The 24,124-nt window shown below is 42.4% G+C and overlaps 1 protein-coding gene across 1 annotated transcript in view; it reads left to right on the plus strand.

The window, feature by feature from the left end:
• sspo (SCO-spondin) overlaps window positions 1-24,124 on the plus strand; it is a 64,447-nt gene that overhangs the window by 19,213 nt on the left and 21,110 nt on the right. The window contains 63 exon segments of the mRNA XM_051066926.1: window positions 42-75; window positions 159-193; window positions 434-492; window positions 613-740; window positions 981-1,101; window positions 1,248-1,312; window positions 1,314-1,376; window positions 1,481-1,622; window positions 1,698-1,868; window positions 2,016-2,193; window positions 2,395-2,470; window positions 2,701-2,722; window positions 2,822-2,942; window positions 3,067-3,280; window positions 3,408-3,550; window positions 3,619-3,635; window positions 3,668-3,844; window positions 4,039-4,200; window positions 4,426-4,503; window positions 4,598-4,753; window positions 5,538-5,696; window positions 5,786-5,950; window positions 6,051-6,242; window positions 6,400-6,522; window positions 7,121-7,250; window positions 7,456-7,581; window positions 7,761-7,852; window positions 8,162-8,359; window positions 8,493-8,663; window positions 8,864-9,119; window positions 9,229-9,275; window positions 9,410-9,580; window positions 9,781-9,915; window positions 10,303-10,439; window positions 10,527-10,621; window positions 10,741-10,790; window positions 11,033-11,203; window positions 11,826-11,996; window positions 12,125-12,204; window positions 12,293-12,361; window positions 12,363-12,463; window positions 12,578-12,624; window positions 12,751-12,951; window positions 13,101-13,271; window positions 13,913-14,113; window positions 14,253-14,352; window positions 14,450-14,670; window positions 14,957-15,109; window positions 15,272-15,438; window positions 15,603-15,748; window positions 16,044-16,264; window positions 16,452-16,487; window positions 16,611-16,775; window positions 17,706-17,918; window positions 18,199-18,366; window positions 18,612-18,746; window positions 19,934-20,171; window positions 20,372-20,524; window positions 20,659-20,705; window positions 20,945-21,115; window positions 21,323-21,499; window positions 22,665-22,820; window positions 23,070-23,194. Coding sequence (XP_050922883.1) covers window positions 42-75; window positions 159-193; window positions 434-492; window positions 613-740; window positions 981-1,101; window positions 1,248-1,312; window positions 1,314-1,376; window positions 1,481-1,622; window positions 1,698-1,868; window positions 2,016-2,193; window positions 2,395-2,470; window positions 2,701-2,722; window positions 2,822-2,942; window positions 3,067-3,280; window positions 3,408-3,550; window positions 3,619-3,635; window positions 3,668-3,844; window positions 4,039-4,200; window positions 4,426-4,503; window positions 4,598-4,753; window positions 5,538-5,696; window positions 5,786-5,950; window positions 6,051-6,242; window positions 6,400-6,522; window positions 7,121-7,250; window positions 7,456-7,581; window positions 7,761-7,852; window positions 8,162-8,359; window positions 8,493-8,663; window positions 8,864-9,119; window positions 9,229-9,275; window positions 9,410-9,580; window positions 9,781-9,915; window positions 10,303-10,439; window positions 10,527-10,621; window positions 10,741-10,790; window positions 11,033-11,203; window positions 11,826-11,996; window positions 12,125-12,204; window positions 12,293-12,361; window positions 12,363-12,463; window positions 12,578-12,624; window positions 12,751-12,951; window positions 13,101-13,271; window positions 13,913-14,113; window positions 14,253-14,352; window positions 14,450-14,670; window positions 14,957-15,109; window positions 15,272-15,438; window positions 15,603-15,748; window positions 16,044-16,264; window positions 16,452-16,487; window positions 16,611-16,775; window positions 17,706-17,918; window positions 18,199-18,366; window positions 18,612-18,746; window positions 19,934-20,171; window positions 20,372-20,524; window positions 20,659-20,705; window positions 20,945-21,115; window positions 21,323-21,499; window positions 22,665-22,820; window positions 23,070-23,194 — 8,413 coding nt within the window.

Below are 24,124 nucleotides of genomic sequence, written 5' to 3' on the forward strand. Positions count from 1 at the left end.
TTTATACAGGGCCAAAGTCTGCTGCCTGGAGAGGGAGACAGGTGTTGTTACTGCCAAGGTAAAATCATGACTCTTGTTCTGCTGTTTAAACTGATTAAATGCCTTCCTGTTTAATGGTAAACAAAATAATTTTAATTTCCCTGCTATACTCAAATAAGTGCACTCCATGGTTACTAATGTCGTCATTAATGCCATTACTCAAACAATTTCTAAACAGGGGAACTGTTGCTCCGCTCTTCTTCTAAGCAGGCTTATCTCACATTTTCAAAAACCATTTACTGTAACTTGAATAAAACTCAGAGCAAGAGAATGGTCAAAATCCAGCCTTCATCAAACACACAACCCTCTGACATTCATCTTTCCGTTCTACAACACCTTTGCATGTAGGAGGAAATGACACCATTCTTGTGACAGTTAGCCCTTCCACTGTGACCTCCAAGCCAATAGAGGCTACTACACCCCTGGTTCCCACATATCCACTTCCCCCTGGAGGTTTGAGTCTTTTTCATATAATCAGTTTATCATTTACAAGTAGAGAGAAATAGAGCATTTGATGTATTTTCCCTGATATTAATTTTCATGGAATTCACCTCCTCAGATGAATCTGTTCAGATGAGTGTTGGTCTCCTCTGGGTGTCCAGTCTTTGCCAGTGTCAAGTTTCAGTGCCTCATCACAGCAGACTGGACACCCCCCTGAGGCAGCTCGCCTCCATGGATGGGACCCCCACAGAGACCTTCAGGTATACCAATAATCTGTTTATAATAAAGAACCAGGCTTTGTACTGTCACGTGCCCATGATGAAATGTCCTTGAGCAAGTTGTTAAATACCTACTCGCTAGTTAACACACAGGACTCAAGGCTGTTGCTTAAGGGATGCTTATTGATAGATTTCACACTACACTGCTTGAATGACTGTAGATTTTTGTGTAACACGGAGCCAAATGAACATCAGGTGTACTCTGTAAAACATTATTTGCAGGGCTGGAGTCCAGAACCTGAGGAATATAAGGACCTTCCACAGCGGAGCCCTGAGGGACACACTAGCAACACACAAAGCCCCTATCTACAGATAGACCTGCTGAAGCCATACAACATCACTGGTAAACATTCATGATGGCACCATAGAACAACGGCAGATTTATATGCTTGTTTAGTGTGCTGTGTATAAGTGAATTCCTTTGTGAATTGATATACTACATGTCAGTGAAATAAATAAAATGCATTCTATCTTTCTACCTTTTTGCAGGTGTGTTAACCCAGGGTGGTGGTGTGTTTGGCACATTCGTCTCCAGCTTCTACATCCAGTTCAGCCATGGACGGCAGACAGTGGTACACTTACAAAGAGCTTGTCGCTGATGCCCGGCCCAGAGCCAAGGTCAGACATCAAACCAAGTACTAGCAACTTTCCATCATATACTCTAAGGGCCTAACATAGTGTTTTCCACTCTTGAGGTTGATGTGCTACCTTTTTCCCTCCAGGTTTTTGTTGGTAATCATGATGATCGAGGGGTGGCTGAGAGCAGAATGGACAGGATGGTGTCGGCTCAATTTGTTCGCCTGCTGCCACATGACTTTGAAAATGGCATCTACCTTCGAGTTGAGATTATGGGCTGTGGCGATGGTTAGTAGATAGTCAAAATTTTACTTTGTTGGTGATTTTGTGTACAGGTTTAAAAATTGCTCTCCTCTGCTTCAGGTTATCGCTGGTCAACTACGCCCACCCCTCCCTTGCCAGTCTCCCCAGCTGGTGGCTGCAGAGTGAAGGAGTTCCAGTGTAAAAATGGTCGCTGTGTGCCAGCAGGTTCACTGGGAGTTGTCTGTGATGGAGTCAATGACTGTGGGGATGGATCAGATGAGATGTACTGTGGTGAGCTTCCCAACTTAACACACTTTTAATTCAGTTATTCTTCTTACACCCTTACTTAACTTAGCTAAGTGCATTTACATATGTTCTTCCTACATTTAGCTGTCATATAGAAATAATTTTCACTCACTAACTACTTCCTACGTGCAGGTACACAGCCCTCCTCTACTGTCAGTCCACGCAGCTGCCCCACTGGTCACTTCTCCTGTCCTCCACCAGGGGGTTGCATCGATGCAGGGCAACGATGTGATGGTATCCCACACTGTCCCAAAGGAGAAGATGAAACTGGCTGCCACCCCCATGACAACATCACCACCCAGTCAGACAGGTGGAGGCAATTTTCTTATTATTTTCTAGCTGTCGTTATGTTAGTATTAGTAACTGTATTATTACCACTGTATTATTACCACTCTCATGTCTGTGTTTATCCACCTCCTCTTTTATTCTTTGTGCTATAAAGTTGCTAAATAGGATTTCTGGTGTTGTATTTACTCCTATTCTTTGCTGTCCATTGGCTTGCAATTTACAGACCATACACACCCACCCCTGTTCCTCTCAGGACTCCAACCATGGCTGCGGTCACTCATCCTGCAGTAACACCAACAGTAGGGAAACATCAGTTCCTCCATAATCTTATTTTCCTATCACTTGAGTTTATCCTTTGTAAACAGCTTTATTTTTATTTCTTCTTAAAAGTAATAAATTGTTAAATGTTCTACCAGTTATGGGATCACAAGACCAAGACCAAGACCAAAACCAAGAAAGAGAATATCCCAAGATTGACATAGACAGACACATACATATACACTCAATTTATTTTCTAATTTATTTACAGGGTGGTGGACCAGGATATCGTGGTGAGTGGTTTTTTTTACAGTTTAGATGCTTAAACATCTTCTTTTTATTCAGTTTGCTGTTGCTGTGGGATAAGCATTAAAATTCATCATATTTTGCAGGCATCTGCTCCTCTCCTCTTGGACTGGAGGACGGGAGAATCCGATATGGTCAGCTGACCTCATCCTCACAACGTGAGAACAACCCTGCTGATGCTGGACGACTAAACATTGTCCCTAATGTGTGAGTGGTCTGGTATTTGTGTGGCTGCTGCCCCTAAAGCATGTACAGTAACAGCCTGAACATGACCAGTCTTTTAAATATGGGGCATACAGAAAAATAACAAACCATATCATCTTCTGTGTAGTCAGGTCATGGAACCTGGATGGAGTCCCTTGCTTACAGATGCCCAGCCATATTTTCAGGTGGACTTCCTGGAGCCCATGTGGGTATCAGGGGTGGTGACACAGGGCAGTGAACGCATGTGGGGTTACCTCACTAAATATCGCCTGGCCTTTGCACTGCACAGCAGCCTCTTTACAGATTATACTGAGAATGGGAAGCCTGGGGGCCCTGCTAAGGTATTTGCAGTCATATTTCACATTAGATTATTTCTGCAATTGCGTATATCTGCATACATTGAAAAGAAAAATCTATTGCACTATTCTTGGATAAACCTCATTATTTATCTTCTTGTTTGTGGTGTAGGTGTTTGAGGTGCGGATGGTGGGCAGGACCCCTGTGACCCGCTGGCTAGATCGACTGGTCAGAGCTCGTTACCTGCGCATCATCCCTGTGGAGTTCAGACACACCTTCTACCTGCGTGCTGAGATCCTCTGGCTGCAGAGGAGGTGAAGAATTTAATTAAAAACACAAGCATATGATAATGATCAAAATTACTAATCTATAAGTCTGTAAGACTTATCATCAATGTTAGTATCGATCAGCTTTTCTTCCTGCTGTTGTAGATGAGCTGGTGACCCCCAGCAGTGTGACCTCGTCTTCCTCTGGTGGTGGGAAAGTGACAGTGCAGCGCTGTAAGCCTGGCCAGTTTGCATGTCAGCACAGTGAACAATGCATCTCTGTCTCTGTGCTTTGTGATGGTCGACCTGACTGCAAGGATCACTCTGATGAGATCAACTGTGGTGAGAACTGATGATCACATACATTTTTCATTCTTAGGATCAAGTGATTGAAGCATTACATGACATTTAACATACTATTTAACCGGTTAGCAGTTGAAATGTATAGCACCTTCCTGCCTCCTGAGTGCTCATATTGCTTATTTTTCATATCAGATATTTTTTTTATTTCTCTTTCTCCTCATCATCATCTGCAGGTACAGCACCAACCAGAGGCTTTCCAGGGCTGCAGAACCAGACCAGCCCCACAGGGAGACCAGGTTTCCATGGTGAGAGTACAACAGGTGCCCCAGGCCTCTATACCACCAGGTCCCAAGGTGGCCTTCCAGGACTTCAGAAGACCACAGTTCCAGGTACTGGTAAGTACGATAGCTGGCTACTGATCACATCTAATTTTTACTCACTGTTGTCTTTGCTCTAACAAACTGATTGTTTCAAATGTTTCAGTTTTCAGAATGAGGTTTAAAACTTACTAGTATTTCAAACAGTTTATTCAGGTTTAGGGTGTGTCTATTTGTGGTATGCTGTTGATGAGTTATTTTTATTTTTTATTTTTTTCACCACCACACACTCCGTCTACCCAGGGGTCACCACAGGTCAGCCTGGACTGCACCTCACTACAACAGTTCACTCTGGAAAGCCTGGTCTACAAACCACACAAGGTGTGTGAGTCTTGCTAGTTACCACAATCAGACAGCACCTTTCAATGTACAGAATAGACATTTATTGCTACCTCTATATTCTGTTCATTTACAGCCCCATGGGTCACCACAGCCCCCGATGATGGTGGTCTACCCAGAGTGCTTTGCGTGGAAGGCCAGTTTGCATGCCACTCATTTGGCTGCGTGGACTCTGCGCAGGTGTGTGACGGCAGACAGGACTGTTTGGACGGGTCAGATGAGAAACACTGTGGTACGCATCAACACTGTCTCAAGGGGCAGGTGGGAGTGAAAGTACAGAGGAAAGGAATTAGAATTATTTACATTTTACAAACACTGTAGATGCAGAGAGGTTGGTATTGGTCATACTGTTACCGTGATGTAACTCCACTGTGGTAGCACTGTGCAAAGGTTTAGGCACTAAAATAAAGAGAGGATGCATTAAAAGATTTAATACTGTGAATATTTATAAATTTCTCTTCATACAAAGTGCAGTAAAATGGAATAAATTTAACTCAAATATATATCAAAGTATTTTTCACTCATCAAAATTAGATTTGTGTGACCACCGTTCACCTTTAAAACAGCATCAATTCTACTTGGTCACATTCTTTCAAGGTACTTGGCAGGTAGTCTGTTCCAAGTATCTTGGAGAGCTTGCCACAGTTGTTCTGTTGAGATCAGGGCTCTGTGGGAGCTAAACCATCTGTTGCAGGACTTCCTGTTCTTCTTGGCTCTCGCTATAGTTCTGTGTCACTCTGCCTGTATGTTTGGGGTTGTTGTCATGCTGCAGAATGAATTTGAAACTGATCAGATGCCTCCCTGATGGTGTTGCATGATGCATAAGAAACTAAACATCTACAGAGCTAAAAACTTTTGCACAGTACTGTAGAATTTTATGCTGAAATACAAACATGTGAAACATTAAGTGAAATGAAAAGAAGTTATTTTAGATGTTCTTTGATGTGTTACTTGTGTGAAGTATAATTAGGTAAGTTGATTAAAGTTTTGGTATTGTATTGCTTTGTCTCTATCAGGAACCACAGCCAGACCTGTGGTGACGCCGCAGCCCCCCCTGGTGCCAAGCCCGTGCTCTCACAAGCAATTCCCCTGTGGCAGTGGGGAGTGTGTTCACCTGGACCGCAGATGTGACCTACAGAGGGACTGTGTGGATGGGTCGGATGAGAAAGACTGCGGTAGGTTATAATTCCACCTCAAAATTAGTGATGAGAGCGGACATGAAAATATTCTTTTTTTAAAATATTTTTTTCCCTCTCCTCTGCAGTGGACTGTATCATGTCCCCTTGGACAGCTTGGAGTGCATGCAGTGTGTCCTGTGGTCTTGGCTCCTTGTTTCGGCAGAGGGACATTCTGAGGGAGGCTCTGCCTGGTGGGGCGTGTGGTGGAGCCCAGTTCGACAGTCGAGCCTGCTTCCCTCAAGCATGTCCAGGTATGTTCTTTGAACCTGATGCCAGGTAGAATTCATTTTGCTACCTGGTATCTGCTCTGATGGTAATCTCAATCTCATTCTCACCTGTCTCCTGTTGTAGTTGATGGTCATTGGTCAGAGTGGACAGAGTGGTCAGAGTGTGATGCTCAGTGTGGAGGTGGAGTCAGGCAGAGAAACAGAACCTGCTCTGCTCCTCCACCTAAGAATGGTGGACGAGACTGTCAGGGCATGACCCTGCAGAGCCAGAGCTGCAACAGCCAGCCCTGCACCACAGACATTGGTACACAGACAGGTAACTCAGTCAAACACTAAATTCTGTTGATGGTTGGTAAAAGCCTGAATGTATTTCTTTGTTAGCCTTAGGACAGTAGCTTAGTACTCTTTACTCAATCACCTAACTTAATTGCTCCATACAAATTAAGTTATCTATAATAAACTGGTTTGTTCAGGCTGTGTCAACGGCATGGTGCTGGTGACTGAGGCAGACTGCCAGGCTGGAAGAGTTGAGCCTTGTCCTCCTACCTGCTCACATCTCAGCTTGACCAACAACTGCACTGCAGGATGTATACTGGGTAGGATGCACAGTGTATTTGTTTTAGATTATGTTTGTGCAGATGAACACTTGTATGCTTGTATTGCACTTGAATGGAAATTAAATGGTCTGTTACCTTAAAGTACAAGGCCTGTGCTCATTCACAATCCATTATCGCTTATAAACCAATTGAGTACACAATAGTATCTCTTTTAAGTGCTTGTGTAGCTTCAGATATGCTAAAGAGAATTTGTAAATTGTCCTTTTGATAATTGTAAAGCAAAGCACAGTCATATTTTAGAGATGCATTTGGGCGTTTTGGGTTAGTGCTGCCAAAATCAAATTGGTCCCTTGTTTTCCACTTACATTAAGTTGAGGAAATGTGAGGACAAAATAGTGCACTGGAGAGTAGACCAGATTAAATTGTCTATGCTCCATTGTCTGTTAATTGATTTCTCACTGTAATTTAGCGGCTTGGCAATTTCACACACACTGTTAAATTATTTAGACTATAAAGCAAAACCTTTTTAAAAGTGACAAATGTGCACCGAAACAATGCCAGTGATATTTTTGCTAGAAGGAAGGTAGCTCATATAGACTTATTCAGTGGTAGCTAAAACACTTATGCCCTTCTTCAGGGTGTCGCTGTCCCAATGGTCTGTACCTTCAGGAGGGGCGATGTGTAAATGCCAGCCAGTGTGTCTGTCATTGGGACAGCCAAACACTCCAACCGGGACAGACAGTCAGCAGGGACCAGTGTACCACATGGTTTGTATTTTTTTTAACTTTGGCAGTGAGCCTGGTTTTTGTAACTAAGATTTTACTTTCTGAAATCACACATAACTTCAGTTATGCAAAATTGATTTATTTTTTGTCATAAAACTTTCTAGAACTCTTTTAGTGCTGCCTTAGCTATTGCTACTGATTTAGTTTAAAAAAATAAAAAATCTAACCGTGAGAAATCCCCCACCAGTGTGTGCAGGGATGGACAAGTCACCTGTGACACCTCCAGCTGTGTGGCAAGCTGTCATTGGTCAGCATGGTCATCATGGTCACCATGTGATGTAACCTGTGGTCTGGGGTTACAGCAACGCTACAGGTGAACCTGTTTAATTCAACAGATCTGTAAAGCACCTTACTCTTTGGTGGAGGGAACTCCAATACTTAAATGTATCAATAATTCTGTACTCGTTTTCTCTGTTTGCTCATTTTTACTGCTCACACAGCACCTATTAAAATTGGATCAGGAGTTCATATGCCTTGACTTTGTCTCTTCAGGTCCCCAGTGAATCCAACAGGAGCAGTCAGAGTCCAACCCTGTCCAGGAGACTCCACTGAGGCCCGCAGCTGCTCCACCCCATGCCTCCCTGGTATAACTGCTCAAACACACAACAATAACACTAAAGCTGTCACACACTGTTTTTCATTTTTGTCTTTCCAAGGAAAATTCAACTGAGATCAGGGATATCTTTTTTTGTTCCAGAGAAGTTTCAAGGCGTTATTCATTTGTTATGTTAGGTTTATAATGAAACACATCCTGTATATATGGCACCAACATGTCTGTTGCATTGCATCCATCACTAAAATTAATGTACATAATAAATAAAACCCTCTTGTTCCTCGTTATTTCATGGTGGTGTTTTATGGTGGTGTGATGACTTTGCCATTGTCTTGTGCAGTACTACAAGATGGAGTGTGGAGTAAATGGACTGCCTGGTCAGAGTGCAGTAAGACATGTTTCAACCTCGTAGATGAGGTAGGATTCAGACGACGATTCCGCAGCTGTAACCACACACTCACATTATTCAGCTTCACACACTCTGGCTGTGATGGGGACAGCGAGGAGCAGGAGCCTTGCAACACTGTACACTGTCCAGGTATGATGAACTTTGATGCTCAAACCCCTGTGTCTATTCTTCAGTTTCACTGCTACCCACATATAATGTGTTTTTGTGCTGAATAAAAAAAACCCAGCAAGATAAAGAGCTGACTTTATTTTCGTGCATGCAGTGAATGGTGGCTGGTCATCCTGGTCACCATGGTCCCAGTGTTCATCTGAGTGTGACTCCGGTGTCCAAACAAGAGAGCGATTCTGCAGTTCACCCTCACCACAGCATGGGGGCAGCAGCTGCCCTGGGCCACACATACAGACAAGAGACTGTAACTCCCACCCCTGCTCAGGTGCTGCATCATGTTTTCTTATTAATCAAGCTATGGAGGGCCACAGAATAATATGTGTGACTATTAAATTATACAAAAATTGTGTGGGTGGTGTTGCTTTATTGGATTGTACTGTATTTTTAACACATACAAAACATCAATAATGTGTGCCTGTGTGTACATGTGCATGTTAAGTCTTATTTCCATCTATTTCCTATCAGGTGAGTGTCCGGAGGGCATGGTGTACATGACAGCAGCTGAATGTGAAGCTCACGGCGGTGCGTGTCCACGGGTGTGTTTGGACATGACCTCAACAGATGTGCAATGTGCCACTGCCTGTTATGACGGCTGCTATTGTGCCCTGGGCTTCTACCTGCTGAATGGCAGCTGTGTGCCCTTGGCCCAGTGCCCGTGTTATCATCAGGGGGAGATGTACCCAGCCGGTGCCACCCTGCCTGTTGACGCCTGCAATAACTGGTACTGTTGTGATAAAAATGATGCCTCTGTTTACTCATGGGATAGCATCTATAAATGCAGCTGCTGATGGAATGCATGCCATCATCAAATGTTCCTGTGTTTGTAACAGTACCTGCACTAATGGCGAAATGGAGTGTGGAACAGCTCCCTGCCCTGGTTAGTGTTTCACTATCAGTTGTTATTTTGAAAGTACATTCTTTATCTCTACCTTTGCTTCTTATTCCTCCATGTTTCCATCTCTTTCTTTTTGTCTCTTTTTTATCTGTAATGTGTATATGTGTGTGTCTCAGTGGACTGTGGCTGGAGCAGCTGGACCCCATGGAGCACCTGTAGTCGAACATGTGATGTTGGTGTTAGGAGGAGATATCGCTCAGAAACTAATCCTCCTCCAGCGTTTGGGGGTCGTCCCTGCCAAGGAGACAGAGTTGGGATTGATACCTGCAGCATTGAACCCTGCTTTGGTTAGTAGAGTTACTCAGCTGGTAAAGTTTTTCTTCATATGAATCCACATTTTGAAATGTAAAAATAGGACAAAGGAATTTGACTAAATGTTTTGTGACTGAAAGCTATGCTTCATGTTATTCCTTTGTTTTATTAGCTATTAAGAATAGACCACAGATTAAAATATAAATTAAGTTTATCCATTTGTGTTGTCTCCCAGGTGTGAAGGAGCCATGGGGCACGTGGTCAGAGTGCTCAGTGACATGTGGAGGAGGTTACAGGACCCGAACCCGCGGGCCAATTCGAATCCATGGCACTGCTCAGCAGTTCAGCGCCTGTAATCTGCAGCCCTGTGGTACAGCAAATACAACACTCATCCAATATTGTGTTCAATATTTAAGAAATAAGGTGTTTTTGCACCAGAAAACCACATTAAGGAGTCAGTAAGGTGAACAATTTTACATGCTAAAAATTGTAATATAATTTAATTTATCAAACGATGTGTATGAGAAAAAAAGAAAAAAGATAGTAGTACTAGAGAGTAGTAGAGTAATAAAATTTGAATTCAAGCATTTGTTAGAGAAACTATATTATATCTGTCAAGTAAGGGGCTTTTGGCAGATCAGTATTAGACAAAAAGGACTTGCTGATATCCAGTTTTTAATAAAAACTTTTTTTAATGCATTCATATTTTGGATTTAAATACACTGAGGTTTTCAGTGAACTCTGCTTGTTATGTCAGGTGATGGCCGAGTGTGTCCTCCAGGCCAGGAGTGGAAGCAGTGTGTGAAGGGGGCAGTGTCATGCATAGACCTCACAATGGATCTGAGTAGGAACTGCACACCAGGCTGCCAGTGTCCACAAGGGACTGTCCAACAGGTGAGCTGGGTGGCAATACATAAACGTACCTAGACGCACATATACAGGAATCACACCCGTATTGTTCATGATCCTCCATATTCCCAGGATGGTGTGTGTGTCAAAGAGACTGACTGTCGCTGTCATGTGGATGGGGAGCACTACAACCCAGGAGACATTGTCCCCACAGACTGCAAGAACTGGTAAGTAAAACTGAGTAATGAATTTTACTCTGTGTGTGTTTTACTATGTGTTTCTGTTCATCATTATATAAAGAGGAGATAAATGTATGATTTAGATTGTGTGTGTTTTTCTTTGTCAGTACATGTGAAGCAGGAAGGCTAGTAAACTGCTCTCAAGGAAACTGCAATGGTAGGAGACATCAGAGACACTGGTGCTTTTCTCTGTGCTTTGTCTGTAACTTGCTGTCATGTTTCTATGCCATACATTTGCATAACAGTAACAGTAGTTTGCATGCTAATAATTTCTAATCTGTATCCCATGCATAGTCATATATGTCTCAAGTGTGACTAATTTCCTTTAGTCACAACCAATGTAAATAACCCTTTATCACTGACAATGAAGTTTTTCCTCCCATCCACACACACACACAGTTGATGGCCAGTGGTCCATGTGGACTCCCTGGGGTCAGTGTTCAGTGTCATGTGGAGCAGGTCTCCAGTCTCGGTACCGGTTCTGTTCTAGTCCCCAGCGCTCCGGAAGTGGTCTGCCGTGTCTGGGGCCTCACAGAGAGGACCAAGTCTGCATCAGCGCCCCATGCGACCGTAAGTTTATTTTGTGTTAAATTGCATTGACACTGTGGTTATTTAAATATGTTGGCATTACACACTCGTCTTTTACAATTAATTGTACACATATTTTGACTGAATTGCATCCAGACTACACAGGATTAAGTGGAGTCAGACCACATGCATATGGACTTATGAATATCTTATAGCAATGTGAGCAAAATTTCATTTTTTTTCCTCACACATAATTTATTCTGTCTTGAGCTGATCACCAGGAAAAATACATGTGAACATTCTACCAGCCACAGGACATGCTAACACTAAATAAAATGATGGTAGTGTAGTTTATCCTCGGAATTGAATCCAAGTGAAATTTCAGACTTAACCTACATTTAAGTTCCAGAACTTGTTTCATTTTCTTGTTTTTCTTTCATGAAAAAGTAGAGACTGATAACTCCTACCTGTCTTGCTTGTTTTTGTTAGACCGTACCCCCAATATATTATTGATGTCGCCAGATGAATGACTATCACTTTCTGGTTGATTTGTATATATACCAGCTAATGTTGAAATGATATTTGAAGTTGGGAAAATCTTCATATGCTGCAAAGTTGTTTTATTTATTTATTTTTTTCATAGTGCTGTACCTGTTCTTTCCAGGTGACGGAGGTTGGGGTCAGTGGAGTAATTGGACAGAGTGTACCAAGTCATGTGGTGGGGGCATTCGGAGCCGGAGAAGAGAGTGTGACAGCCCCAGTCCAGAGGGGGAGGGAAGTTACTGTGAGGGGCTGGGAACTGAGGTCATAGCCTGTAACACTGACCATTGTCCAGGTATGTTTCCAGTGTGTGTTAACTGTAGATGTAGCTGTTTGAGTGTTTTTTTGTGCACCCATACTGTAGTAGAGAACAGTTGGCTCTATGTCAGTGATATGACAACATGTAACTGTATGTGTTTTCAGTTGCGCCGTGTTCTCAGGTCCCAGGCACAGCATTTAGTAGCTGTGGTCCCTCCTGCCCTCGCTCCTGTGATGACCTGGCAGTAAGTATTCTGTTTTCGCCCATTACCACTGTTTTAAGATGAAGTTTTAAGAAGGTGATGCAATAGTGATTTTCTTCCCGACCCTCAGCACTGTGAGTGGCGATGTGAGCCAGGGTGCTACTGTACGGAGGGAAAGGTCCTGTCTGCTAATGGGACCGGTCTGTGTGGAGCGAAAAGACTGTCCCTGCCTGGACCTCAGCACTGGACACTGGTTGGAACCAGAAGAGACCACCAAATCCCATGATGGATGTAACAACTGGTTAGAATAATACTCAAACAAAGATCAGCTATAGTACATGCATGTATACCACATTTACATTTCACAGAGCACTGAGAACAAAAGGACAAGAAAGTTGTGTTTCCTGTGTTTCAGCACCTGTGAGGGTGGGAGACTCAACTGCACTAGACATGCCTGCCCAGGTGAGTACAACCTGCTCCAAGTTTGAATTTGCCTACTCAGACTGTAGTCTTTAGTTTTTACTTCATGATTAATCCATCGGAAGATTGTATTTATGAATGTCCATAAAGTTAGATTTGTGTTTACAGTGTCAGGTGACTGGTGTGAGTGGTCAGAGTGGACTCCTTGCTCCAGGACCTGTGGGGCAGAATCTGTGTCCCGCTATAGGAGCTGTAGCTGTCCTGAGCCCAAGGCTGGAGGAGCAGCCTGCTCTGGAGAACAGGAAATACACAATGGCATCGGAGTTCAAATCCAGAGACAGCCCTGTCCTGTCATTACCTTCTGTCCAGGTAAGACGTTTCTACTGAGTGGCAGAGACATTTAATTAGAACTTTTAGACTTCTGTATCTTATACTTTTTAACCTTGTCTCTAGCTTATCTTTTAGTTTTCTCTTCACTTCCCATTGCTTTCTTTTTCTTTTGCTCACTCTCTCTCTAGTCCATGGCTCTTGGAGTCCCTGGTCAGCGTGGTCGGACTGTGATGGGTGCGCCGGTTCATCCACTCGCACCAGGGAATGTAACAGTCCTCCTGCTAGGTTTGGTGGCCTGCCCTGTCTTGGAGAGAGCAGGCAGAGCCGTGGTTGCCATGACAACATCACAGTGTGCTCAGGTCATCATAATAAAGGCTTATATATTAATTGTGGATGTGTGTAGAGAAGCAATCATGTCCCATTTCAAAGGGAGGTTACTGGATTAAAATGAGGATAACATGAGGAAAGCTGAAGAGATTGCTTGAACTGAATTTAAAAAAACAAAACAAAAAAACAAATGGCCTGTTGAAATGAAATGGCTGTTTGAAAGGGAAGATTAATGAACCCTGATTTGGTTGAACTCTCCCTGCTGTCACATGTTCCTGTACATGTGCAATCCCTGCAAAATGATAACGGGGTTTACTGATGAACACCAAGGTTACAGGCTACTGCACTGCTGTGATACATCAAAAGGTCTGCACACAGAAATGCATTTTGTTTATTAACACACATCAAGGCCTGGTTTTGTTTTTCAGCTTGATAGCTTCTATTTTCCAATAGCCATTTGTTTCATTGGCCCGACCCACACTATCTGGGGATCAGTACTTGACCTCAGGCATTAGAGGATTACTTTTGAGCTAATTTAATTGAGCTAATTTAGTTTGTCATGTTTGCTTTTATATTGTCTCAAACTCTTTGAAAACATACTAGACCAGGCAACTCATTAGTCCACTTTGTGTATTAACTCTCCTCTAACTGTAATTCCTCCTGTCTTCTGAAGACTGTGGTGGAGGCCAGGAAGAATGGCCTTGTGGGAAGCCGTGTCCCCGCTCCTGTTCAGATCTCCATGGTGACACAGTTTGTCTGGACTCCCCTGGGTGCAGCCGGACTTGTGGTTGTCCAGGCGACATGGTTCTGCAGGATGGTGTGTGTGTGGCCAGGGAGGAGTGTCGCTGCAAATACCACAACAGCTCTGCTACTGGTTAGAACTACAATCTGTTTACTGGCATTGTATGGTTAAAGAGTATTGGACTAAAAGATTAGTCCAGAGATTAATCTAATCAATAGATTTTTGTCTCTGGCTATTGATTTGTTCTGTCATTGGTTTGCTCTCTGGGTAGGTGGTCTAGATTCCAGTAATGCCTCATGGGTATGGCCTGGTGGATCTGATTGGCAGTTTGCAAATCCAGGAGACAGCGTCATCAGTGACTGCAAAAACTGGTATAATTTGATTAAATTGAGTCTATAAATACAAAATATTCAGTATCTTTATTTTCCTTTATTTTTGTATTTTGTTGTCTTTCTTACTTTGTCCCAGTTCATGTGAGGCTGGGGTTCTACAGTGTCAGTCAGTCCCTGGTTGCCATGTTGACGGTGGCTGGAGCCAGTGGGGAACCTGGACCGGGTGCTCGCTTGCTTGCGGGGGAGGAGTCAAGTTCAGGAGACGCCAGTGTGATAACCCATCTCCTCAGAGTGGTGGAAGAGGCTGCCTGGGAGACGCTGAGCAGCAGAAAGACTGCAACATACACCCATGCACAGGTAGAGCTGTCTGGTCAATCCACCTTAAAACTTGATGAGTTAATATCTTACATCAACCTTTGAAAGAAAAAAAATGGTTTCATACCTTTGTGTGGCTGAAATGTACTATGTGGCAAAGTTAGATATCTAGTGATACATGAATAATGAAACTATAGTTATTCCTAAAAAATTATGGAGAGGATGTTTGTTCCTTGGATTTATAGAGAATCTTATTATTTCTTTATTAGAATTATAGATAAAAGTATGGGGAATATGATTAAGTTTTGTCTTGTGTTTTTACCTCCAGACTCAGTGGGCCCCTGGCTGCCCTGGTCTCAGTGGTCTGCATGTTCAGTTAGTTGTGGTGGAGGGCAGCAGTCCCGCTCTCGTCTCTGCAGCTCTCCACCCTGCAGCGGCCTCAGTCACCAGAGCAAGATGTGCAACACCCAGGTCTGCCTCGGTAAGTCCCTGGCTCCTGTACAGTATCTGTAGCTGTGGTATATTTAATTAATTTAATTATATTTAATTTAATTAATAGACCCAAGCTAACCTTGTAGAAAAACTCTTGTTTGCAGACTGTCTTTGATCAGTGTCACTGTGTGGATATCATGTTGTTGTGCAGAGGTGGGATGCCCTCCAGGCAGGCTGTACAGGGAGTGTGAGCGGGGTGAAGGCTGTCCATTCAGCTGTGCTCAGGTCAGCGGCAAAGAGGGCTGCTACTCAGATGGCTGTGAGGAAGGCTGCCACTGCCCTCCACACACCTATCAACACCATGGAGTCTGCCTGCAGGTGGGTTCCCTGTCATCTAAGGATCTTAGCATTCTAGTAGATTCATGATAGTTTAATGTGAATAGTGCTTCCATTAGAGCTTAAAACACAAAAGATAAATAGTATTATTCAACACATGTCTGAAATTGTAATTCTAATGTGGTTCTGTAATGTGTGTGTTTCAGGAGTGTCCGTGTCTGGTCGACAGAGAGTTTCTGGCATCTTTGCAGAGTGTCTCTGTCACACCAGTCTCATCTCTGCACCTCTACAACATCTCTGAGGGAATGGAACTTCAGTCTGGAGATACACTGGTTCATGACTGCAGCACATGGTGAGTAGACAATCTTGGGAATATTGGCAATTATAATATTTCATACAGTCCTTTATTGCCTCCTACACCCAGTGTCTTCTACTGCTGGACCATTAGAGGGTATTTATAATTACTTTAAACACCTGAACGCATTTGAAATGAGCTATCTCTATTTAAATACTGTTCATATACACATAGTTGCAAAATTGTTACCTCAAGTCCTGATCTAACTTTTGGGCAGTCACCTTCCTGTCCTCATCACTGCTGCCAACAAACCTTTCAAATCACACCACAACTTAGCCTTTCTCCCCTGCAGTGGTTGTGAACATGGCAGGTGGAATTGTTCCTTGGAGCATTGCCCAGTTGATGGTGGCCTGTCACCCTGGGGACCCTGGAGCCCATGCTCACTGTCCTGTGGAGGTCTCGGACTGAAAACTCGCTCCAGGGGCTGCACTCAGCCTGCTCCAGCCCACGGGGGGAGAGATTGCCAGGGGCCACGCCAGGAAACCACCTACTGCCAGGCCCCTGACTGCCCAGGTACAGAGGGGTAGTTTACTGTATGTAATGGATGCAACAGCTACAGTGACCGTGGTGGCAGTAAGGGAGATTGGTTTGGGACTGTAATTGTGAGAGTGTGAATACACTGAATTTAATCTCAGGTCTTTTTTAATCATAAGGGCTTGCACTGATAATTAGATAATTAATTTTGACGTGTTTTTTGCAGTGACTGTTGGTCCTACAGAAGAACCACTTTTACCAGGTAAATTATCCTTTCATATAAACAGATATGTATATCTCCCTCTTAGTTATTTTTCTTAATTACTTGTTAGATTTTGTTAAAATATCTTCTTCACTTTTCATCCTCTTTCTTCATCTTCTTCAGATGAAGATGTTGGCTTCTCTCCCTGGTCACTGTGGAGTCCCTGCACTAAGACCTGCACTGATACTCTTAGACCAGCCATGAAGTCACGTCATCGCCGATGTATGAAACCCCCCTGCTCTGGAAGGTCTCACCAAGAGAAGGCCTGTAACCTGCCCCAGTGTCCAGGTACGACCAGCACCATGGTCCACAGGCCACAGGTTCAATTGTAGTTCTGTGTGTATGGGAGAACTGAAGCAAAGGAACTATTAAATATTCCAGTAGCTAACAGCAGGGCACTGTACTTGTATCAAGCATCTTCAGATTGTGAATGAATGTGACTGTGTGCACATTAAGCCCAATAGCAGTTTTTCACAAAAAAGTACTGCAAAATTTACCATTCAACTGACTTTATCGGACAGCAGATGATGAATTATTCATATTTTTAGAGCTTGAGTGTGTGTGAGAGAGGGAGCACATGTTCTGAGTAATGATCTGCATTCCCTCGGCAGAACATTTCTTCACGAACTGAATTTATTGCATCTGTTGGTTTGCTGTTGGGGATTGTTTGCGACTGGCTTTATTTTTAATTTTCAACATGCTTATCTCACAGAGGACAGAGGAGATTTCGTGGTGGGCTTGTTTTATTTACTGATCAGTGCAGACATCAGAAGAGATTAGTGCTGGCAAGCTCTATTTTTTAACAACTTTGTTTGAGGCTATAATAAAGTTTAATGTGAACATAACAGCTAATTTATTCAAATCTTACCAGAAGTGAGGCAGCTGAACTATTTACTGTTTGATTTTCATCTAAAATGTATATTCTAACAAAAGGGATGAACAGAAACTAAGAGGAATACCATCCTGACAAAAATGATGATACCATGTTTTTATGTGTGTGATTGTGTAAATTGTGTTGTATACAGGGTAGTAAGGCAAGATAACAGTCAAAGCTGAAAGTAAGGGACACTGTAGGTTATGAATAAGTATAAGAATTTAGAGATATGAAAGGAGATGAGCAGTTATACCAAAGCATCATGGTTACTTTGACTAGCCTACACTACTACATGCACTGCACTGTATATCAAGCCACTTGTGTCTGTCATGATGTATTCCCAGATGGAAGCGAGGTATGTGTGGGAGCTGACTGTGTGAGGAGGAACTGTTCATGGACAGAGTGGGGGGAGTGGGGCTCCTGTTCGCGATCTTGTGGAGTGGGTCAGCAGCAGAGGATTCGAACCTTCCTCAGCCCCGGGGCCAATGGTTCATGGTGTGAAGACATCCTTGGAGGGAACCAGGAACAGCGCTTTTGTAACATCAGGCCCTGCAGAGGTCAGCTAACTAGAGCACCATGTAGAGCCAAGTTGTGTCAGTTCAACCTATTCAGTAAACAACCAGTAACCATTTATTTCAGCACAGTAAACTCAAGCTATAGACTGGAAAACTGCTTGAGACAGGAAGTTCTTTACAGTCCTCTCTTGTTGTTCAAAATCAAAGTTGCATTACTGATGTGTGGTAGAGCAGTACAGACATTTAAAATTATTCAAGGTTTGATTGGGATCCACTGCTCTGTGTTTGTAGTCATGTTTGTTTATGTGTCTGGACGATGTAGTGGATGGAGGTTGGTCCCGTTGGAGTCCCTGGTCTCGCTGTGATAAGCGCTGTGGTGGCGGGCGCTCTATACGCACTCGCTCCTGCTCCAGCCCTCCACCCAAGAATGGTGGGAAAAAGTGTGAAGGAGAGAAGAACCAGGTCAAACCCTGCAACACCAAACCCTGTGGTGAGACAGACCCAACATGTTTACACACACTTTTTGAGTTTAGATTACTAGGACCTCAGGGTCAGTTCATCCCGTGCAGTGATGAATGCTCAGTTATTCAGCATGTGGCTGTTGTCTCAGGCTGGTTTTTGTGTTCAAAAAGTCAGCACAGCTTGTGATCAGCATTCTTGGTGAGGCATGTTATGTGGAGAAAGTGCCTGTAGCATCATGGGAAAATTCATGACCTTCTGTTTGTGTATTGTCAGATGAGAAAGGTTGCCCGCCGGGCCAGGAGTTTGTGTCGTGTGCCAACCAGTGTCCACAGCGCTGCTCAGACCTCCAGCAGGGCATAGAGTGCCAGGGCAACACTGAATGTCAGCCTGGCTGTCGCTGCCCTAAAGGTACTGAGGCTGCTATCATTTTATTAACAGATAAGCCGCTGTGTGTATGTGTGTGTGATTGTCTGCATATCTGAGTGACTCTTCCCTAAAGGTTCTGGGTCTGCTGGTACTGAGCAGATAAGCACCATTTATCTCTAGGTGCATTTGTGTTCATGGCTACACAGGTGGGTTACTGAAATAGCCTGGGTGCTGCTAACCCAAAAACAGTTATGACCTCCATACACTTAAAAGTGTCATGTGTCAAACTTAAAGCAGCAATAATAGATGGCAGTGGTCATCTTGGTAAACTGAGAGATTTTTATATTAACAACAGCTTTTATATGAAAGGTGTTGCTCATAGTGACAACCCCAGAGTTATCAAATTATCAAATCTGCGAGTCCCCACAGCTCTACAGAGCTTCTGTGTGCTCATTATTTTGGCTTTTCAGCCTACAACTCTGTTTTGATTTAGTCTCACCACTCTCAACAATCTCTTTTTAAGACACTACTGTTTATAGCCCTGCCTAGCACCAGAGAGCAGACGTACTCAGTTGCTGGTGTAGTAGACTTAGAGAAGCATTTACCAGCTAAAGTGTGACATTTGCCTCAGGAGTTGGTGGAGACCAAAACCATAGCATGAAAAAACAGTGAATATTTTACTTAAATTCTCTGGGTGGCAGGAAACATGACTCCAAATAAATGATAATGTTGCTCTGAGCCTGCTGAAGGTGTAAATACGCAAAGAAACGTGCACCTCTGTGCATGTCCCTCTGGAAATTTGAATCATCAGGTCTGCCAGGGTCACTACACATAGCATGTACAATCCCTTAGGTGTTTCAACTTAAAAGGTGATAATATAGCAGTGTGTACAACTTGTTTCCACTTCCCCAAAAGTGGTAGATTTAGGTTTAATTTGTTCAGATCTCTGCAAAATTACATTTTAAAAAATCAACAGCAACATATTTTTCCAGAAATAATGTCCTGTTACTTTTGGACAGATCTCACTGTCAGCAATTTTTTTACTGAAACTACATTCCTCCAAAGAAATACTCTATAATTGCTGAGCAGAATAAAGTTACATCTCACCCATTGTACTTGGGTGGAGACAAGATAAATGTCTCAAAACTACTAGAGATAAGTGAGAAAATGTGTTTTATACAGCATATCATAGCACAGAGTTTAAATGACTAATGTATGTGTGTGTCCAGGCCAGTTGCAGCAGGACGGGATGTGTGTGCAGCTTTGGCAGTGTGACTGTGTGGACTCACTGGGACAGATTTGGGCAGCCGGCAGCTGGCATCAAGTGGACTGCAACAACTGCAGCTGTTCTGATGGACAGCTCTCCTGCACCAATCACAGCTGCCAGGTAACGTGTGGTTGGAGTTCCTGGTCCAGTTGGGCATCATGCAGCGTTTCCTGTGGGCATGGCCAGAGAACCAGATACAGGTGAGGAAAAGAAATTCACAAATTATATATATATAGTATACATATATATATATGTATACTTCAGCCCATATTAACACGTTTTGTTCATTGTCATCATGAAACAGTCCAATTTCCACCATCTTAGTGAGATGTATTTCATTATAAATTGAAATATGAACCAGCATTATAAACATATATTTTGTGTTACTGTTGTGTGTCAGGTCTCTGATCCCAGAGACTGAGGGAACAGATTGCCAGTTTGAGGAAGTCCAGCATAAATCCTGCGACCCAGGACCCTGCCCGCCCCTCTGCCTCCATGACAACCAGGAACTCCATGTGGGAGACACCTGGCTGCAGGGAGAGTGCAAACAATGGTGAGATAGTTAAGTACAGACACAGAGGGAAAAAAATATTTGGCTATTAAAGGGATTTGCAGTGAAAAAGAATTGAGCATTTAAGGGTTTTTATTTTGTATTCCAAGCAGTTTCTCATTTATTTTTCCTCCTAGCACATGTACCCCAGAGGGATTTTACTGCCAAGACATTGACTGCAGAGGTGAGTCACTACATTTATTCTGAAAGACAATAATTAAATGAAGTAGGCCTAAATATGATACAATAACATGAATTCTCTGAATTCTCCTGCAAATATGTTAAACTACAGTATACACTCATTTAGTTTAAAGAAAGGGGACCTACAGGGAATATACCTGTGCTCAAATTTTGACTGGCATGCAGCCAAATTGCTTGGAAAAAATACATATCAAATGACCAAGTTTTGCGTGTTGTTGTCAGTGGATGGTGGTTGGACCCCCTGGTCAGTTTGGTCTGACTGCTCAGTGACATGTGGACAGGGGACACAGGTTCAAACCCGTGCCTGCATCAACCCGCCACCACGAAACAATGGGTCTGACTGTAGTGGGCCAGAGAGAGAAACCCAGGAATGTCAAAGCCCTCCCTGTCTGGGTTTGTATGCACTCAGAAATGCCACAATTATACAGTATTAATCTGTGTTTTACCAAAAAACAGACACACATCATTTCTAGTTATAATATTTCTATTCATATTGTATTTACAGTATAATCTTTGACAAGAAGAATGTCAGTAAACCACAGCCATTAAGAAAAATACCATCTCATATTTGCACTGATTGTATTAACTCATTGTCTCCAGATGACCTTTGCCCCTGGTCGCCATGGTCGCCGTGTTCCCAGAGCTGTGGTGCAGGGTCTGTGTCACGACGCAGGGTGTGTATATGTGAGGAGGGAGGTGATTCAGCGTGTCCTCCTGAGATCGAAGCTGAGAGGAACACAGAGGAGACTCAGCTGTGTTACAAACAGCCCTGTCCAGGTACATACACACAAAACTCAGCAGAGGATACGATTGGCAGTGGTTAGCTAGGTAAACTGAAGATGGACAAAGGCAAATAGCCTAAATGTATTTATTTGTTTATAAATAAATACAGAACAAATGAAGGAAATATAAAAGTATGAGGGTGTGAGAGAAACTTATAAGACATACAAAAGGGAAAATTACATCAACAAAAACATGCATTAATACATAAATTAAGTGTAGAATTATAGTTTTAAAAGATAAAGCAGCAGAAATTACTGTATTTACAGTGTAAACAAGAATTTCTAATAGTGATTATTATTAATATTTTGACATCAAGGCATTTCTAAGTCACTTTTTGTGTACTTGTCCATACAGTGTCACAGTAAGTTAAAATATGGATAAATTAAACTATAATATAAGAAGAAGTTAAGAAACATTGTGTACACATTGGTGCAGACAAAACCAACCTGTTCTCTCCAAAAGAGTTTATCATCAATTAGAATCCCTAAAAAAAAACATGTTATTAAACTTTGATTGTTTCATCATCATGAATATGAAGTTAAATTTGTTCATTGTTCATCGTCATATTCCTTATTGCCTGCAAATAACATGAATTAGACTGTTAATGACAACTTTTTTGTTTGAGACCATATCAAGCAGATCATCAGTTCTCTAATTTAGTTCTCTATTGAGAGTTGTTAAATCTTTATCTGAGACAAAAAGGTCGGTGTATATACAATGTGTGCACTGCACAGTCATCTATTCTACCTATTTGTGATGGGTCTGTCTGATAGTATCTGGTGAAGATCTCTGTTAGAGTAAACCGTTAAATTGAATTTGCTGGGAGTTATCAGTGCATTGTGTGGCTCATTTATCTGACTTTTGTCTGATGAACATAATAACAATGGATTTTAATTGGTGCTGGTGGTGTTATAGTATACAGTGATTAACATTTATATAATATACATGTGACCACAAGGGTTCATATGTAGAATATACCTAAATGAACCCACGTGTCAATTCCAGGTCAAGCCTAAATTAATGAAATTATTTCCCATTTTTACAATAGGAAATTCCACATAAACAATTGGGGTGCAATCAAATGCCTGACTAAAAAAAAGACCATATGAATGTATTGGTGTACTTGCACCAGATTGGTTGATTTATTTTATTTCTGCAGGCTGTCCCATGTCGAAGTGGAGCGTTTGGTCGCAGTGCTCCTGCGTGTCTCAGAGGCAGCAGCGCTACCGTGTCGCTCTCTCTCCAGCCACCAGGGGACAACAGTGCACTCCTGTTGAAACGCAGAGCAGGCCATGCAGCCTCAGTGACTGTGATGGTGAGTAATGATCATGGTGAGAGTGTGTGTGCGCGCATGTGCTTGTGTTAATGTTTGTTTTTGAATGATTGTCCATCGTTGTTCTTACATTAGTATCAAAATGGACTCACAAAACTCAAGCACCTTTCAATACAATGTCAATACAAGTGTGTTTCATCAATTATATGCACATGAGTGTGTTTGTGTGACTCTCTACATGTTGATACTGTCCAGGAACTACAGTATTTCTTTTTTTTCTCCTGTTTGTAGACTGTGAAGCCCCATTCGTGTACTCAGACTGTGGTGTGCCCTGCGAGAAGCAGTGTGCACTGCAGGGTCAGGGAGATCTGTGTTTAGGTGTCAAGGAGTGCACACCTGGCTGTTACTGCCCACAGGTGATTATTTTCACTAGCCCTAGTCTACTTTATAGTATATACATGATATGGAATGTTCAAATCCACAACTTACACTTTTTTACTCACATGAATAAAATAAAAAACGTTTAATGTCAAAACCTGCAAAATTGCCTTTCTTGTTGATGGTTGTGTTCTTTGAAAACTAAGATGGCAGATGTGACTATTATTTGATACTGTAATGGTAAAGGCACATTTGTCATTGCTGATCATTTAGGACAAATGTGAATCAGACAGTGTTAGACAAATTTGTGTAATGCAAAACAGGCTGATATTTGATCTGTGATATGTGATCTCTTCTCTTTTTCATACGTTTCACACACACCTTGCAGTGCACATCCTGTATTTATATATTAATTCTACATACAGTATGAATTAACTTAATGTTGATAAGTGTAATTAAAAAACACTCTGTCTTCTCCTTTGGGTTATATTTACAATGTTGAGTTTTTAAATATATTTGTAATCAGGAAGTGACAAACATTTTTGAAACATAATACTGTATTGTGTGGGAACAGTTACATATTACTCTAATAAATGTAAAACAGAGCTCTGGTCAGACAAGTAGTCAGCAATAGCTCTAATATCACATTAAAGCTGTTTTCATCTAGACTAGTGTGTCTGAATGAGACGAGCAAAAATAGAGTGGTATGTATATGCTGTGCTACATATCGTCGTTAATACATCACTTTGATAGGAGTTGTGATGACAATGTTGTTTGGCCCAGTTTAGGAGCTTCCAGCTTTGATTTATTGCAAAAACCTGAAAAAACCTCTCTGATAGACTGATGATACACCCATACAGCAGGAGGGAGGGGAGATTGAAATATGGAATAGAAAACAGATCACCATAGCTGTAAAACACACCATTAACCATAATTCATTTAACAACCATGGATGGACTTTTAAATTA

Source organism: Lates calcarifer, linkage group LG24 (assembly GCF_001640805.2).
Source record: "Lates calcarifer isolate ASB-BC8 linkage group LG24, TLL_Latcal_v3, whole genome shotgun sequence".
In the NCBI taxonomy this organism is placed as follows: domain Eukaryota; kingdom Metazoa; phylum Chordata; class Actinopteri; family Centropomidae; genus Lates; species Lates calcarifer.